This window comes from Schistocerca americana, chromosome 11, assembly GCF_021461395.2.
Source record: "Schistocerca americana isolate TAMUIC-IGC-003095 chromosome 11, iqSchAmer2.1, whole genome shotgun sequence".
Classification (NCBI taxonomy): domain Eukaryota; kingdom Metazoa; phylum Arthropoda; class Insecta; order Orthoptera; family Acrididae; genus Schistocerca; species Schistocerca americana.
The window spans coordinates 121,083,995-121,103,350 of NC_060129.1; the positions used below are offsets into that span (position 1 = coordinate 121,083,995).

General features: G+C 40.5%; 2 protein-coding genes across 2 annotated transcripts in view; one reads left to right on the forward strand and one right to left on the reverse strand.

Moving 5' to 3' along the window:
* Positions 1–12,689, reverse strand: part of LOC124553358 (RNA-binding protein 48) — a 62,511-nt gene extending 49,822 nt beyond the window's left edge. The window contains exons 1-2 of the mRNA XM_047127231.1: positions 12,565–12,689; positions 6,114–6,304 (exon numbers count right to left, since the gene is read on the reverse strand). Coding sequence (XP_046983187.1) covers positions 6,114–6,304; positions 12,565–12,672 — 299 coding nt within the window. The 5' untranslated portion in view covers positions 12,673–12,689. The remainder of the gene's footprint in view (positions 1–6,113; positions 6,305–12,564) is intronic.
* Positions 12,659–19,356, forward strand: part of LOC124554089 (dephospho-CoA kinase) — a 56,000-nt gene continuing 49,302 nt past the window's right edge. The window contains exons 1-3 of the mRNA XM_047128138.1: positions 12,659–13,192; positions 13,334–13,537; positions 15,010–15,097. Coding sequence (XP_046984094.1) covers positions 13,081–13,192; positions 13,334–13,537; positions 15,010–15,097 — 404 coding nt within the window. The 5' untranslated portion in view covers positions 12,659–13,080. The remainder of the gene's footprint in view (positions 13,193–13,333; positions 13,538–15,009; positions 15,098–19,356) is intronic.

The following is a 19,356-nucleotide window of genomic DNA, read 5'->3' on the forward strand; positions in this document are numbered from 1 at the left end:
AAGAGAATTTCCTGGTGGATTCAGTGAACCACATTTGGTGACTCCAAGACCTGTGAAGCTGTTAAGAGACCTAAGTATTCAGTTATAAAAATTTTTGGTTGTTTGTTTCTTATATTAAGCATTTTTATATATATTTAACCATTTATATACAAAGTTCTTAAATACGAATACAAAAATTACTATGTAAGCCATACGAATCATACTCCCTTCATAAAAAAAATTCGAGGACAGGTCTTTTTTTTTTAAAAAAAAAAGAAAAAAAAATTTGAAACTGCACTCATCACATAATGATCCTTGCTCCTATCGAAGTAGTCCCCTCGGCTACCTACACTCATGCTCATAAATTAAGGATAATTGCAGAATGTAGTGCCACACAATGTGGCACTACACAAAACTGGCACTAATAGCATAGGCACATAGGGAACACACACGACACAGATCTGTAAGTCCACGGATTGGTGATAAGCTGAGAAAACCGTCCCGAAACACATGTGCTACAAGACGCCACTGTTTCCTGCGAATGTACCTCGACATCAATATGGGATATGATCACCGTGCACACGTACACAAGCCACACAACGAGTTGGCATACTCTGGATCAGGTGGTCGAGCAGCTGCCGGGATATAGCTTCCCATTCTTGCACCAGTGCCTGTCGGTGCTCCTCAAGTGTCGTAGGGGTTTGAAGACGTGTAAAGATACGTCGACCGAGAGCATCCCAGACGTGCTCGGTGGGGTTTAGGTCTGGAGAAGAGGCAGGCCACTCCATTCGCCTGATATCTTCTGTTTCAAGATACTCATCCATGATGGCAGCTCAGTGAGGCCATGCATTATCATCCATCAGGAGGAAGGTGGGACCCACTGCACCCCTGGAAAGGCGGACATACTGGTGCACGATAACGTCCCAATACCCCTGACCTGTTACAGTTCCTCTGTCAAAGACATGCAGGGGTGTACGTGACTCTACTCATAATCCCACCCCACACCATCAAACCACGACCTCCATACAGGTCCCTTTCAAGGACATTGAGGGGTTGGTATCTGGTTCCTGATGAAAACCCGGTGGGAATCACTGTTCAGACTATACCTGGAGTCGTTCGTGAACATAACCTGGGACCACTGTTACGACGACCATGTACTGTGTTCTTGACACCAGGCTTTACGGGCTCTCCTGTGACCAGGGGTCAGTGGAATGCACAGCTGGGGACAAGAAGAACCGCATACCAGTGAAGAGTGTTGCTGCCTACGCTCTCGTCGATGGACCTTGTGTTTTCTGTGGTTGTAGACTGAATTTTAGTATTGACATTAATGATACTTTTGATCATGGTAATGGTTGGCTCACGGAAGCCAATGTATGTGGAGGTACGGGAGTTCCTAACGTACCTGGACTTGAAAGTTTTGTTGATAGAGACATGATTGCCTATCGTACCTACCATATGGCAGAACTTGCAAATAAAGACTTCCATTTTCAACACACAGTCACCATTAGCACGTCTGAAAACGTCTGCACACTTACTCGCTGCACCGTACTCTGACATGCACCAACACACCTCTGCGTATGTGGACTGCTGCCAGCGCCACCGTGCGACGACCGCAGGTCAAATGCACCGCATGGTCATACCTCGAGGTGATTTAAGCCTGCAAACTGCCCACCAGAGCGTTGTTTCACCATGTATCATCATTTTCTTTAATTTACGAGCGTGGGTGTATACACATTTGCCAATGTTTCTGGAGGTCTTGGAAGAAAGCAGGAATTTTCAACTGAAATGCCTGTAAGCTTATTTGTCACAGCCTGTTGGATGTCTACAATACCTTGATAAAGCTTTCCTTTCAGTCATCTTTTCACCTAAGGAAACAAAAAAACAAAAATTCACAAGTCGAGTGGTTGGGCAAATATGGCGGACGTGGGATGGCAATAACAGAATGTCTGGTCACATACTCGGTGGCAGGTAAATCAGTATGGGTTATTGCATTGTCACACAGTTTGAATCAGTCACGAGACTACCACAAATCAGGGTGGTGATGCTGAACTGCTTGCTGCAAATGTTTTGAAATTTCAATGTAAAAAGTTTGGTTCACTGTTTGATCTGCAGTTACATACTCATGGTGAACTATTCCTTTACTGTCAAAAAATGCAGTCGACATTATCTTTGTTCTTGAAGGTTTTTCTTGAGACTGCTGATCCAGGACTCCACCATTCAGCATTTTGATGCTTCGTGTCAGGGTCATACTGGTAGCACCAACTTTCACCCACAACAATAATCTTTGACAGAAATGTGGGATGACATCCGGCTCCATCCAGTAGTTCAGCGGAAATTTTTTGTCTTCCCTCTTTCTGTAATTTTCTCACAATTCAAATTAAGTTCCTTTGATACACACACACAGTTACATGACTGTCTTCTTTCAATAACTGCCTTTCCATCAGTATGTGCTGTATATGGGTGACCAGCTCTGGTAACATCTTGCACTGAATCTCTGCTTTCATGAAACCTTTAGTGCCACTCGAGAACATGACTTCTTGAAGGTGCCTTGCCTGCATATGCTTGCTTAACCATTATCCACGTTTCACTAGGGATTTTCCAGAGCTTAATGCAGAACTTAATGTTCACTCTTTGCTCACAATCAGCATCCATTGTGTCACCTACCGAGCGAGGTGGTGCAGTGGTTAGTATACTGGACTCACATTCGGGAGGATGACGGTTAAATCCCGCGGCCGGCCATCCTGATTTAGGTTTTCCGTGATTTCCCTGAATCGCTTCAGGCAAATGCTGGGATGGTTCCTTTGCAAGGGCACGGCCTACTTCCTTCCCCATCCTTCCCTAATCTGATGAGACCGATGACCTCGTAGTTTGGTCTCTTCTCCCACAAACCAACCCCATTGTGTCACCATAGCTAATGCATCAAGAACCCAAACAGTGTCTTGCAGCACAACCCTGCCACCTAGTGCTTGGAAACATCGCCACAAATAATTCAACATCGCTACCTTCTCTTGCTGACAGTACAGGTAACATAACTGATGATGATGATAAACAGAAGGCTGAAATACTAAACCTAGCTTGCAAAAACTCATTAATGGTAGAGGACGGCAGCACCATTCCCCCTTTCAGTTATCAAACACACAAAAGGATGGTTGACATTGTGTTTAGTGTATCTGGGATTGTAAAACAGTTAAGATCCTAAGACGCCAGGAAGGCATCTGGCCCAGACGGTATCCCCATAAAATTTTATGTTGATTATGCTACAAATATAGCACCATTCTTATCCGTCATCTATCAGAGATCATTGGAACAGTGGAAAGTCCCACGGGATTGGAAGAAAGCCCAGGTCATGGCAATCTATAAAAAAAGTAGAAAATCGGATGCACATAATTACCAGCTAATTTCACTGTCGTCGATTTGTTGTAGAATGATGGAACATATTTTGTGCTCAGACATCATGACCATTCTAGACTCTGAGAAGCTCATATGCAGAAACCAGCACGGTTTTAGGAAACATCAGTCATGCGAGACACAGCTGGCCCTCTTTGTGCACGATATACAACAAGCTCTAGATACCGGCTCCCAGGTTGATGCCATATTTCTCGACTTTCGAAAGGCGTTCAACTCAGTTTTGCACTGTCACTTGCTCCAAAAAGTGCTCGCTTATGGCCTATCCGATGACATATGCAGTTGGATAGATAGTTTTCTAACAGACAGGGGGCAGTATGTCGTCCTGAACGGCGTGACTTCAACAGAAACAAGCGTTAATATCAGATGTGCCCCAGGGCAGCGCAATAGGTCCGCTGCTTTTTACGATTTACATAAACTATATGGTTGATGGTACTGACAGCGGCATTAGACTGTTTGCCGATAATGCTGTAGTCAACATGAAAGTAGTATCACACGAAAGTTGTGAACAAATCAATGAGGATTTGCAAAAAATAAATCTGTGGTGTAATGACTGGCAGTTATCTCTCAATATTAGCAAGTGGAACCTACTGCGTATAACAAGGCGAAAATCCCCATTAATGTACGGGTACAAAATAAATGCCCAGTCTTTGGAAGTGGTAACATCCGTCAAGTATCTGGGTGTGACTATTCGAAATGATCTCAAATGGAATGATCAGATGACACAAGTAAAGAGCAAGGCAAACTCTAGATTGCGGTTTATTGGTAGAATCCTGAAGTGACGCAGTCCTTCAACAAAGGAAATAGCTTAAAATATGTTAGTTCATCCAGTCTTAGACTATTGTTCGTCTGTATGGGACACTTACCAGTTGGGTCCGATTCAAGAGATTGAGAAAGTCCAAAGAAGAGCGGCAAGATTCGTGACTGGTACATTTAGCCATCGCGAGAGTGTTACAAATCTCATAGAAAGTTTGAAATGGGACACACTTGCAGATAGACGGCGCGCTAAGTGGAAGGGGCTGCTCAATAAAATCCGATCTTCGGCGAGGATGTAGAGCAGATATTATTACCACCAACTTTCAAATCTCAAAATGATCACCATTCAAAGATAAGGGAAATTAGAGCTCGTACTGAGGCGTTCAGACGGTCATTTTTGTAATTTGCGAGTGGAACAGACGGGAGGGAAATATGACTTTGGTGCAAACTGTGCCTTCCGCCACACACCACTTGGAGGCCAGTGGAGTATACGAGGTGCGGCTAGAAAAAAACCGGACTGATGCTGGAAAAACATTTATTTACAATTATTTACAATTTCATGTTATCTCCTTCAATGTACTCTCCTCCTCGGTCTCTACACCGCTCCATACGAATTTTCCACTGTTCATAGCAATGCTGCAGATCATTTTCGGTAAGTCCATACATTACTTCCGTCGCTTTTTCTTTTACTGCTTCAACAGTCTCAAATCTAGTTCCTTTCAAAGCTGACTTGACTTTAGGGAAAAGAAAAAAAGTCACAGGGGGCCAAATCAGGTGAGTAGGGTGGATGATCTAAGATGGGAATGTTGTGTTTTGCCAAAAACGTCTTCACTGACAACGCACTGTGAGCTGGGGCATTGTCTTGGTGAAGGATCCGTGACTTTTTTCTCCACAAATCGTTCCGTTTTCTCCGTACTCGCTCACGTAGGGTAGCCAGGACGCTAATGTAGTAATGATGATTCACTGTTTGTCCCTCTGGTACCCAATCAATGTGCACAATCCCTTTGATGTCAAAAAAAACAATCATCATTGCCTTGAATTTCGATTTTGACATTCATGCTTTTTTTGTCGTGGAGAACCAGGAGTTTTCCAATGCATCGATTGGCACTTAGTTTCGGGATCGTAAGTAAAAAACCACGATTCATCGCAAGTAATAAAATTTTGTAAGAAGGTGGGATCACTTTCAATGTTTTCCAGGATGTCAGAACAAATCATTCTTCGGTGTTCCTTCTGTTCAATTGTGAGACACTTTGGAACCATTTTTGAACACACTTTGTTCATGTTGAAACTTTCATGAAGAATCTGCCTAACACTTTCCTTGTCAACTCCTGTTAACTCAGACACTGCTCTGATTGTTAAACGGCGATCTTGTCGAACAAGTTTACCGATTTTTTCAATGTTTACATCAGTTTTTGCTGACAATGGTCTGCTAGTGCGAGTGTCATCACTGGTGTCTTCGCGGCCATCTTTAAATCGTTTAAACCACTCAAACACTTGTGTTCGCGATAAACAATCATCGTCGTACACTTGTTGTAACATTACAAACGTTTCACTTGCAGATTTTCCTAGTTTGAAACAAAATTTGATGTTAACACGCTGTTCTTTCTGCACACTCAACATTTTCCGACGCACAGACAAAACGTCAACTACTTAAAACAGACGCCACGGGCAGACTGAGTGCAGGAGGCAGATGAAACTCGAGCAGTAGGCGGAGCGAGAGTCACGTGACAGGCCACGCGACTTTCAGCCTTATTGCATTCGTTTTATTGTTTCACCAGTACTAGTCCGGTTTTTTTCTAGCCACACCTCGTATATGTAGTTGTAGATGTAGAAGGTCATTTCAAGGACGCACACATACTAGGTAATATAAAAACAACATTTTTCATTTTTAGCACTACAAAGTTTGAAATTAAAAACTGTCCTGTAACTTTTCTGACAATGGGAGTAATAACACTTTTTCCGCCCACACATACCTTGCTGACACGACACGCACGTACTGGACGTGGAAGGTGTCAGTGAAGAGCTCGTCGTCCTCACGAGGTGACGGCGCGATGGCGGCGACGTCCCCATAACGCTGGCACAGCTTCTTCACCTCGTCCCTGAGGCCGAGGGCGGGCACACCGAAGATCAGCAGGTGTGCCGACTCGGACGACACCGTGTAAACCTACAGGACCGATCTGACAGCACCGCTCACGTGTCAAGGAGAATTACAGCAATAACTGGTTCCGCACTGCGCATGCATCTCACATTGTATCTCTGCATTTCAGGGTAAAAACTCAACAGCAATTGCAACGATCTGTGATCCACAAAACGTCCGTCCAATATCCTTGACATCAATATGTTGTAGAATCTTAGAACGTACTCTGACCTCGAACATAACTAGGTATCTTGAACAGAATGACCTCCTCAATGACAACCAGCATAGATTTAAAAAACATCAATCACGTGAAATCCAACTCTCACGAATATTAATAGTAAAATCAGGCTGTTTGCAAATAATGCAGTTATCTATAATGAAGTATTGTCTGAAAGAAGCTGCATAAATATTCAATCAGAACTTGATAAGATTTCAGCGTGGTGCAGAGATTGGCAAATTGCTCTTAATGTTCACAAACATAAAATTTTGCATTTCACAAAATGAAAAAATAGTGTAGCCTTTGACTGCAATATCAGTGAGTTGTCGTTGGAATCAGCCAACTCACACAAATACGTGGGTGCAGCACTTTGTAGGGATATTGGATGGGATATGGAATGACCACATAGGCTAAGCCATGGTTAAAGCAGGTGGTAGACTTCGGTTTATTGGTAGAATACTGGGGAAGGACAATCAGTCTACAAAGGAGGCTGCTTACAAATCAGTCGTGTAACCGGTTCTAGAATATTGCTCGAGTGTGTGGGACCTGTACCAAATAGGAATAACAGGGTTACTGAATGTACACATACAAGGGCAGTAAGAATTGTCACAGGTTTGTTTAATCCATGGGAGAGTTCCACACAGGTACTGAAGGAACTGAAATGAAAGACTCTTGAAGATGGACATACACTATGTGATCAAAAGTATCCAGACATCCCCCAAAAAAATACATTTTTCATATTAGGTGCATTGTGCTGGCACCTACTGCCAGGTACTCCATATCAGCTACCTCAGCAGCCATTAGACATCGTGAGAGAGCAGAATGGAGTGCACCGCGGAACCTGCGGACTTCGAATGTGGTCACGTGATTAGGTGTCAATTGTGTCATACGTCTGTACGTAAGATCTCCATGCTCCCAAACATCCCAGCGTCCACTGTTTCCAATGTGATAGTGAAGTGTAAACGTGAAAGGACATGTACAGCACAAAAGCGTACAGGCCAACTGCATCTATTGGCTGACAGACTGCCGACAGTTGAAGGGGGTCAGACATCTATCCAGACCATCACACAGAAATTGCAAACTGCATGAGGATCCACTGCAAGTACTATGGTAGTTAGGCGGGAGGTGAGAAAACTTGGATTTCATGGTCGAGCGATTGCTCATAAGCCACACAGCACGTTGGTAAATGCCAAACGACGCCTTTCTTGGTGTAAGGAGCATAAACAATGGACAATTGAACAGTGGAAAAATGTTGTGTGGAGTGACGAATCACGGTACACAATGTGGCAATCCAATGACAGGGTGTGGGTATGGCAAATGCCCGATGAGCATCATCTGCCAGCGTGTGTAGTGCCAACAGTAAAATTTGGAGGTGATGGTGTTATGGTCTGGTCGTGTTTTTCATGGAGGGGGCTTCTATCCCTTGTTGTTTTGCAGGACACTATTACAGCACAGGCCTACATTGCTGTTTTAAGCACCTTTTTGCTTCTCACTGTTGTAATCGAGCACCTGTTCATAATGCACGGTCTGTGGCGGAATGGTTACACGACAATAACATCCCTGTAATGGACTGGTCAGCACAGAGTCCTGACCCGAGTCCTACAGGACATCTTTGGGATGTTTTGGGACACCGACTTCATGCCAGGCCTCACTGACTGACATGGATACCTCTCCTCAGTGCAGCACTCCGTGAAGAATGGGCTGCCATTCCCCTAGAAACCTTCCAGCACCTGACTGAACGTATGCCTACAAGAGTGGAAGCTGTCATTAAGGCTAAGGGTGGGCCAACACCATATTGAATTACAGGATTACCGATGGAGGGCGCCACGAACTTGTAAGTGATTTTCAGCCAGGTGACTGGATACTTTCGATCACATAGTGTAAACTATACCAAGAAAATTTATTAGCAAAGTTTCAAAAACCAGCTTTAAATGATGACTCTAGGAATATACAACAACACCTATGTATCGGTCACATAGGGATTGTGACAATAAGAATTACAGCACACACAGAGACATTCAAACAATCATTCTTCCCAGGCTTCATACATGAATGGAATGGGAACAAGCCTTAATAACTGGTACAATGTGATGTACCCTCTGCCATGAACTTCACAGTGGTTTCCAGAGTGTAAATGTAGATGCAGATGTAGATAGATGACCCTTTATCAAACTAGCTGTCAGGGGACCTACTAAATATCTAAATATTCCCTTTATTTTCTATCAATCACAGTGCCGTTTCAGCTAGGGAGTCATACTCAAACATAAGGAAACATACTAAGGGGGCAAGAGCCTTAGAATTCTAAATTTACAAATGTAATAGGGTGAAATACTCACATGACTAATTTACAGATAAATGTAGAGACTGACAGAGGTTGATCTTAACCCTCTATTGGATTACTTTTTTTTTAGGAAAATAATTTCAATAATAAAAAATCTCTGGAGGAACTGTGTGGCACACAAAATATGAGGGTTGGAACTTAAATAGTGGCAACTATTTATTCACAACTTGTACAAAAGAGTTACATGTTTGCACCTGACAGAATGACAAGATTCTCAATTCTGGGCATATATGAACTTGGCTATATACATAATGAAGTTTGTAGTACAGAATACTCAGAGCACGAGTTGTTCTTGCACCTGGCCAGTTTTTATGATACCTTGACTCATTCAACATCCCTCAAAGTTCTCCACCAGGACGAGACCTACAGACCACAATAAGTTCATCAACACACAGGTTGTTTTGAACACCAGAGAGCACTTTATCTACCAGGTACAATCCTACTGGAGGTGGTATGCTGTTGCCTTCCTCCTACCTCATAATAACAAATATTACTACATGTAAAAGTAATGTGAGTGACAGAAAAAACATCCAAGGACCAACTGAAGCTGGAATCTTAAACTTTACTATCTAGCCACTGAACGTGGTCAACAAATGAATGTTCTACTTATTAGGCAAAAATGGAAATAGTGCAAAACAAAAAAAAATACATCATTAACTTAATGTGGCATGTAAATCAATGAATCCCCTGTTTATGTCAGCTTCAACACGTGATGTAGTGTGTCAGATAAGTGTCAAAGCTTTGCCATAGTTAAAGCTTAAGTAAAAACCTCTTAAATTTTGGAAATTTTACAACAAAAAGAAATGATTATTTACCAGAAAGATTGGGCAGGGAAAGATGGTCAAGCAAAACTGTCACTTTCAGAACACGTAAAAAATGGCCAGACATACATTCAAAATAACAACTATATTTGAAAGCAACCATTTACTACAATAACACAAAAAGGAACAGGAAAGATCCATCTCATTTGTTTTTCTGTCAGTAGCAGTGCAGAGGATAATAATGATAGTATTCTGAAGTCTTTCATTATTGAAAACAATTGGCATGTTATCACTGGCAGTTCACAGCATTAGCTCTCACACCACGATTAATATCTTATGTGACTAGATTCATTAAAAAAGTAGTACTACTTTCTCCTATATGGCTGACAGTAAATGAATTACAACTTCAGCACTCTAGAATTGTAAATATTCTTCTTGTGTGACTGATAAGTGATTGCTGAACTTTTATTATGCCATCTGTTATTACTGGTTTCTCAACCTTATAATTAAAGTGAGTTTTATACCAGATGTGCTTCGCTTCTCTTTATAAAGTATCCTACGTCTTTATTCTGCAAACTGGATACATATATTTTTATATTTTTGGTTGTTTTAGATTAAATACAATATTTTTGTTTATGAAATTGGTGTGCATTTTACTTCCAGTGTATCTGCTTCTTGTTTATATATTCTGCGAACCATTGCTTCATCCCTCTTTGTTGGCAGAGGTTAATGTCAAAAGATTTTGTGTCACATACTCACTAGACAGTTTTTCCCTTTCTGCACTCTTTATCATGCCGCATTTGTATTACTTACTCTTCACCTCACTTTTGGAGATCCAACTTAAGTTACGTGTATTCTCACTCAGCACAGTGTTTATGTCTGTTCATTTGTTTTTGTTTGGATTGTGAGTACTGCCACCTTTGAAATACTTTTTTTTAATAGGCCTATATAATTTGTTTGTTTGTGTGTGGGCGATTGGGGGGGGGGGGGGGGGGGGGAAGAAGATTGGGGATGGGAAGGGGGAGGGGGAGGAGGGCTGGGGAGGGAGTTACTGCAAATTAATGAACACACACACACACACACACACACACACACACACACACACACACACACACACAAACTACCACATGAAAAGTGAGGTGAAGCGTAAATAATGTAAATGCAGACAATAAAAACAGCGGAAAGGCAAAAACTGGCAAGTTTGTACATGAAATGCAGTCTTTCGACATCAATGTCAGCTAACAGAGGTAAGAAGCAGTAGTTTGGAGAATATGTAAACAAACGGCATAAATACAGTAAGTGAAGTACACACCAACTTAAAAACAAAAATGTTTTTAATCTAAAGGAATCCAAAATGTAGAGACATATGTACCAATTTGAAGAATACCACAGAAGATGCTTTATAAATAGAAGTGAAATGTGTCTGCTGTGAAACTCTCTCATTAAACCACAGTAAACTTCAGCCAGAGAATAATAACGGATTCCAACATCTGCTTTTATTCACAACCACCTAACATACACAGCGTTCCTATGGGACAATTCCTCTGAAGCGAAAATAATTTTTCACTGCCACAAAAAGGCCATTACATGCATTGCTGGAGTAATAAACCACATGTCATGTGGGGAATACTTTAAAGAGCTCTAAGTACTGACAGCTGCATCACTGTTTATTCTTAGCTGCTTGGTGCATACCAAGGAAAACCATAAAAGCTGTGGAACGCAGGAGAATACACATAAGTATGACATACGCCAAAGGTGGATGATTGACATCCAAGTTACAAGCCCTAAAAAAAACCAAAATAGTTACACATACATAAGGATACAGTTATTTAATATGTTACCAACTACAGCACACAATCTATCACTGACTGTCTTCAGAAACATTACAAAGATGTGGTTTGAACAATAACCTTCTACATGTAATAACAGCTATCTCACCTACTAAAATTGCTCCACTATCTGACCACTGTATTATTTGAGCATTTCTTAAAATGCTTATTGTGTCATACTGTTGTGTTTTATTTTCTTAATGTATCTGTACTTAATGATTAACACGTGTCGAGCATACCTCCTTTATACTTGTGAAAGTGTTTTTCTTGACATGTGTATTATGTCATACATACTGATCCTTCTTTATTCATTCTGCATGATGCATTCATATTTAACGTTTATTACATGTGTCAAGTATAAACCATTGATATTCCTTTTAACATATTCAAAATATATTACTATGCAATGTGTGTAAAAGGGCATCCTCCATCAGAGGGCAACAACTCCATGGAAAATGCTTAAAAATGGATGAATAAACCTGTGGATAACATGAGCTGGGAAATAATATTCCTTTCTCTTTTTTCTTAGTGAATACAGACTGTAGGTCAGTGCTCATACTGAATGTTTGTTTTAGTAATTGCTGTACTCTTGTTGCTATTCCTATCAGAGCAATGTCATACTGAACTCAAAGTTCAGCAGTATATATGTACATTTTACCGGTTATGGGTATCATTCTGACATTCCTGCCCCCACCGCACGGAAACAGATGCTGTGAGTACAAACTTAAGACGTCCAAGAAAAAGTTGATGAAAGGCACGATTCCAGTGCAATATTGTACGCTGCGTAACTTTTACCAACATCTTGGCAACTAACGCCATAATCAACGTATGTTACTTTTACACACAGAATGAAAACATGATTAAAGACTTCATAAGTCGCGGTGTAGTTTAGAAGTCCATTTTTACAATTGTTAGTTGGCTTCTTTCCCTTCATCCTCCGCTAAAAAAACTGCGATCGACAATGACTAAAACACTTCTCGTAAAGTATGTGTATATAAAGAAATATTTCTGCATGAGCTAATGAAACTTAATCAAGGTATTTCAACGGAAACGACAATAACAGCAAAATGTCAACAAACGACAATTACAATAACAAACGTCATTTAGCTTTTTCATAGGATACACATTGCTTCTTCTACCTTGACGGCTGTGAATTTTCTTCCTTGCCTGTACTTTGGCCTAGTCATGCACAATTCTTGTTGCTCATGATGCGGCAATTTTCCCACGCTCCATGACTTAGCCGCCATTGTTTCTATCAGCTGATTGACAAATTGATGCATGCACTGATATTCGAAAGATAGGACAGTAGCAGCCTAGCCAACTTGAAAACATTATTAGTAATAACCATTTTCTTCCCTCTGGCAAGGCTTCGGTCAATTACCACACAGTTAAATTAGCAATAGAGTTGTTCCAGTTCTAAACTGCGGCCAGTGTGAATTCCTCGAAAGACGAAATCGATTTTTGGCTTGTCAGACCGAGGAGTTTCCCATTCAAAATATCTGCCGACCTCACGCTTATGGCGTAACTAGGGTGTGATTGATGTTTGTGCACTGCTAGTCCTCTGCGCGAAACGAAAAAGAGGACTTCATGAAAAACTTGAGTACGCCGGTAGCGCGCGTATATCTACTGTAACAAGTTTTAAGCTATCACCTAAAATGTTTATTGTAGGTCTGACCGGCGGCATTGCTACTGGCAAATCGACAGTGGCTCAAGTTTTCGTTGAACATGGTATTCCTGTGATAGATGCTGATGTCATGGCACGAAAAGGTGTTGATAATGTTCTTTTAGTATCGAAACTTAAATTTATGCATCACATATTTAGCATTTGAATAATTATGTATTTCCTTTGACTGGATCTTTTCTTCAGTGACAGTTCATTGTTACTGTGCCTTTTTTTCTATTATGTAGTCGTGGAGCCGGGAAGAAAAGCGTGGCACAAGATTAAAGCAGTTTTTGGAAGTGAAGTCTTTCACCCAGATGGCACACTGAATCGTGAAGCTCTAGGTGAAGTCATTTTTGAGAATGTGGAAAAGAGGAGACAGTTGAATGAAATCACCCATCCAGAAATTCACAAGGAAATGTTTTGGGCTGCAGTTAAATGTTTATTTCAAGGTATGTACATTTGTTTAGTGCATTTAGCTACCCACTTGTTGTGTTCAAGTCTTTGGTTGAATTGGAGATAGTGCCTACCTGTTGATTTGTTTTTCTTGCGCACACACACATATTTCAGCACATTATGTGCTATCTCCACAACTTTGATGTTAGTGTTTACAACTAAGAAGCATGGTGCAGTAGCTAAGGCAGTGGTTCTGTAGTACTTAAGTTGAAGTGAGGTTCCAATCTTGTGCCACTGAATCTGATTTAGCGTTTTGGTTGTTTCTTTAAACCCTTGCAGGCAGGTTTGGTCATATTTTCTTCAAGGTCATGGCATATTTCCTTCCTCATTCATGCCCAGCTAAGAAAAGATGACTGTCAGTGAGGCATAAAACTCTTTCTTTCCTTTTTCAAGTATTCAATTTTTAACATCTTGTCCATGGCTCACTTGTTAATAATTTTGTAGCTTGGCATAGTTAGCCCTACTGTATGTACATAAGAGATTCTCCAGGAACTTTAATAGTCTGGAAGAGTCTAAATCAGAAGGTATTAGTGCTGTTTTGCTTCCAGATCTTATTAATTAAAAAATAAACTGTGATTTATGGTGTTTCTTTAGTTGCCCTGAAATGGGCAAGGACTTACGTCAAATGTCAGTGTTATTCTGTGCACCCGGTGGACTTGGGCATAGCTTCTGCTGGTCACTTTCTGTTTATACTCTAATAGTAATCTATTCAGACATTGATTGCTAAGAAGGCAGTAGCTACAGGTATATAAGAATTGAAAGAACACATTTCTAGATGAACTGGACACCATAGTTCCACAAATTTATAAAATGTGTGACTACAGAGACAGATTTAGAATTGCAGAACATATTCTGAGCTTAGAAATAGCTCCATATACATTTTGCCGAGATGCTGTCTCAGTGAAATTGCTCTTTAAGGAGAGATTTGTTGTTAAGTTAAGTATGTTGCACCCTGGCAAGTCAGATACTTCGGAGGAAATGTTGGTGATGGGAAACTCGGATAATTTTGAACTGATATAGTGTGTTTCTGACATCTGTTATATATGTTTTACAACTGTATGACAGAGCTTTTTTTTTTTTTTTCACTTATGCGTATTAGCCTTTTCGGAATATGACATTGTGGCTATTGTATGACAGTGGTACCCCTGAAATCTTGGTTGCAGTAACAGACTGAGCTGTAGCATAGCCTAAACTCTATGTTGGAAAATGGTGATTCGGTTGTGAAGTGACTGTGGAATAAAGGATGTAGAAACATATCAATTTGTAGTGTAGCTCAATGTCTGCAACTGCACCATATTTAATGCAGTTCTCATGATAAAAAGTAAAAGTGCAAGGTAAACTTTGAAAACCTAAATTATGGAATGGGAAATTCTGAGTATTTTGGTGCATGTTGTGTGTGAGTATTGCACATAAGCTAAGAAAATACGGGGGTCCACTGTGTAACCTCTGCCTGATGTTGGTGTTGCAGGTCACCAGTTCATTGTGCTGGACCTCCCACTGCTGTTTGAGGCTGGCACCATGATTGACTACCTGCACAAGATTATCGTCGTTACCTGGTGAGAGCTATACTCGTATGCTGGTGCCCTTGAGCAAAGAAGCCACTAATACCTGCAGATGTGGCCCTTACGTACTGCCAGTGCTTAATTTGTACTTCCCCTTTTGCTGCCAGGAATAATGACTTGAATTTTTTTCAACATATGATCCTGTCCCTTTATTTTGCACACTCCTTCACTTCTGATGGATCTTTTTCTGCTTAGTGCTTTTTATTACATGAACATTAAATGCAAGGGGGCTGCAGTCAACTTTAATGTCATAGCTATTGAAGGCACTATGCTCGTTGACCTCGTGTATCCTTACTGACAAATATTGTCAAATTTGCAAGTTAACTGTACCTAAAGGAATTGCTATGTTACATCTATCCAATTCCTTTGTAATGTGCTGTCTTCTACTCTAAACACATTTTGTAAGTAAATAACTTTCAAACTGGAGCAGTAGCTAAACTGTTGTAACTGCTAATACACTGCTTTACATTATTCGCAAAGTTGCTCAATGTAAGCACATAACCAGTACCGTGTAGTTAACATGAGTCAAGAGGAACATTCAACAAGAGTTGTCAGCTGTGACCACTGATAAAATGTTAATGACTGCTGTAATGTCACATTTTTGTGCACACTTTGACAGTTTTGTTGATAATTGGTGAATTCAGTGAATGTTTGTTGTTTTTGTGGTCTTCAGTCCTGAGACTGGTTTGATGCAGCCCTCCATGCTACTCTATCATGTGCAAGCTTCATATACTGCAATCTACATACTTCTGAATCTGCTTAGTGTATTCATCTCTTGGTCTTCCTCTATGATTTTTACCCTCCACACTGCCCTCCAGTACTAAATTGGTGATCCCTTGATGCCTCAGAATATGCCCTACCAACCGATCTCTTCTTCTTGTAAAGTTGTGACACAAACTCCTCCTTTCCCCAATTCTACTCAGTACCTCCTCATTAGTTATGTGATCTAACCATCTAATCTTCAGCATTCTTCTGTAGCACCACATTTCGAATGCTTCTATTCTCTTTTCGTCCAAACTATTTATTGTCCATGTTTCACTTCCATACATAGCTACACTCCATACAAATACTTTCAGAAACAACTTCCTGACACTGAAATCAATACTCAATGTTAACAAATTTCTCTTCTTCAGAAACGCTTTCCTTGCCACTGCCAGTCTACATTTTATATCCTCTCTACTTCGACCATCATCAGTTATTTTGCTCCCCATATAGGAAAACTCCTTTACTACTTTGTCTCATTTCCTAATGTACTTCCCTCAGCATCACCCGACATAAACTACATTTTGCTTTTGTTGACATTAATCTTATATCCTCCTTTCTAGACACTGTCCATTCCGTTCAACTGCTCTTCCAAGTCCTTTGCTGTCTCTGACAGAATTACAATGTCATTGGCGAACCTCAAAGTTTTTATTTCTTCTCCATGGATTTTAATACCTACTCCGAATTTTTCTTTCGTTTGCTTTACTATTTACTCAATATGCAGATTGAATAACATTGAGGAGATGCTACAACCCTGTCTCACTCCCTTCCCAACCACTGCTTCCCTTTGATGTCCGTCGACTCGTACAACTGCCATCTGGTTTCTGTACAAATTGTAAATAGGCTTTCGCTCCCTGTATTTTATCCCTGCCACCTTCAGAATTTGAAAGAGAGTATTCCAGTCAACATTGTCAAAAGCTTTCTCTAAGTCTACAGATGCTAGAAATGTAGGTTTGGCTTTCCTTAATCTTTCTTCTAAGATAAGTCGTAGAGTCAGTATTGCCTCACGTGTTCCAATATTTCTACGGAATCCAAACTGATCTTCCCCAAGGTCGGCTTCTACTAATTTTTCCATTCGTCTGTAAAGAATTCGCATTAGTATTTTGCAGCTGTGACTTATTAAACTGATAGTTCGGTAATTTTCACATCTGTCAACACCTGCTTTCTTTGGGATTGGAATTATTATATTCTTCTTGAAGTCTGAGGGAATTTCGCCTGTATCATACATCTTGCTCACCAGATGGTAGAGTTTTGTCAGGACTGGCTCTCCCAAGGGTGTCAGTAGTTCTAATGGAATGTTGTCTACTCCCGGGGCCTTGTTTCGACTCAGGTCTTTCAGAGCTCTGTCAAACTCTTCACGCGGTATCGTATCTCACATTTCATCTTCATCTCCATCCTCTTCCATTTCCATTGTGTTGTCCTCAAGTACATCGCCCTTGTATACACCCTCTATATACTCCTTCCACTTTTCTGCTTTCCCTTCTTTGCTTAGAACTGGGTTTCCATCTGAGCTCTTGATATTCGTGCAAGTGGTTCTCTTTTCTCCAAAGGTCTCTTTAATTTTCCTGTAGGCAGTATCTATCTTACCCCTAGTGAGATAAGCCTCTACAGCCTTACATTTGTTCTCTAGCCATCCCTGCTTAGCTATTTTGCACATCCTGTCGATCTCATTTTTGAGACATTTGTATTCCTTTTTGCCTGCTTCATTTAGTGCATTTTTTTTTATTTTCTCCTTTCACCGATTAAATTCAATATTTCTTCTGTTACCCAAGGATTTCTACGAGCCCTCGTCTTTTTACGTAGTTGATCCTCTGCTGCCTTCACTACTTCATCACTCAGAGCTACCCATTCTCCTTCTACTGTATTTCTTTCCCCCATTCGTGACAATTGTTCCCTTATGCTCTCCCTGAAACTCTGTACAACCTCTGGTTTAGTCAGTTTATCCAGGTCCCATCTCCTTAAGTTCCCACCTTTTTGCAGTGAATATAAAAGCAAAAAAATGTGGTTGTGGTGGTGATGGACTGATCTTTAGCTTAGCACGAGGTGTAGGTTAGATTGGTAGATAAGTTAGTTTGTGACTTGGTGAAGCCAGCAAATGTGAAACTAAGAAACCTAGTTGTGATGACAGACTTACCTGTAGTTTAGCCCGTTCGAAAAAATCACCACTGATGTGGCATTATAGTCGCCATGTTGTTTACAGCATTTGTTGCATGTTTCCTACATCACCAGTCATAGCCGACAGCTCGTATCGAATATTCCAGTTTATGTGTTAACTTCAGGGGACCAACGGATCCTGAGAAATTAAGGCACGACTAAAGAGGGTAAAGTGCACTTATGGTGTCTGCAGCTCATCCCCTGCATGTTCTTTTTGGCTGTTTGTTTCTGTTGGTCGTAGCCAATCAAGTGATAATATGCGGTAAGTTAGCCAGTGAAAGTCGTTGAATGTATTGACTTGGTTTGGTGGGACATATGAATTGATTACTTTTGTTTTCATCATGGACCAATGAGATTGGTGATTATTGGTTGGACTGTTATGTGCAATGATGTTGATTACTGACTGTCTTATTTCTTGTACTGCATGTTTCTTGGAGTATGATAGGATTTCTTGGACTATTGTTTCATTTTTCAGTGTTAAAGTTTGGTTGTGAGTTGCCAAAGCCAACAAATGCAACTGAAGGAAAACGGGCTGTGGTAACGGATCAGTCTGTAGACTAGCCGAGCGGTCGTTTTCAAAACTTTGTGAGGTAGTTTCAGAATGTCCCTATTTCTGAGAAGGTGGTTAGGCAGGTACCTTAAGAACAGTATAAATTTTATGAAGTGTTCTGTTTTATATTACAATATTCCATTATGCTACCATGTAACTTCATATATGGCTAAATTCTAGATCAGGGCAAGCGGCAGTGCTTATCTACTGCTCATACGTTGGGGATGCATCAGTTTGTGCGGTTAGTGGCTAGTGAGATGATTCTGTGACATAACCAAGGAGAGGCAAGAACAGAGGCAATGTATTTCTACCACCAAAAATGAAGCCAATGTCATGTTTGTGTTTTTCATTGTATTTGCGAGTTTTGAGAGAAATATTTTGTGATTATGGCCGCGTGTATTATAAAGTGGACTGATTTAAGTGTTTTAGTTCTGCATGGCAACATCAGTCATTGATGCATGTCTTGTGGATTAATTGCAGAGACTTCAAAATATATCAAATGTGGTGGTAAAATGACTCTTAAAGAGTCAAAGGTTTGTGTGGATGTACTCATCTTGAAGTGCAGCAAAAACTGCAACTTTGAGTAGAGGATCAGTGTAATTTTTTTTATTAAATTGTGCGAGAAGTTACGTGGATCAATGTTTATTATTAATATTCGCACATTCAATATATTAATAAACATTGATCCACCCACCTGCTCCCACGATCTAATTAAAAAAAAAAAACATTGATCCACTTAACTTAGTATGCTCATGCAGATACACATTCTACACCCAAGCGATTTATT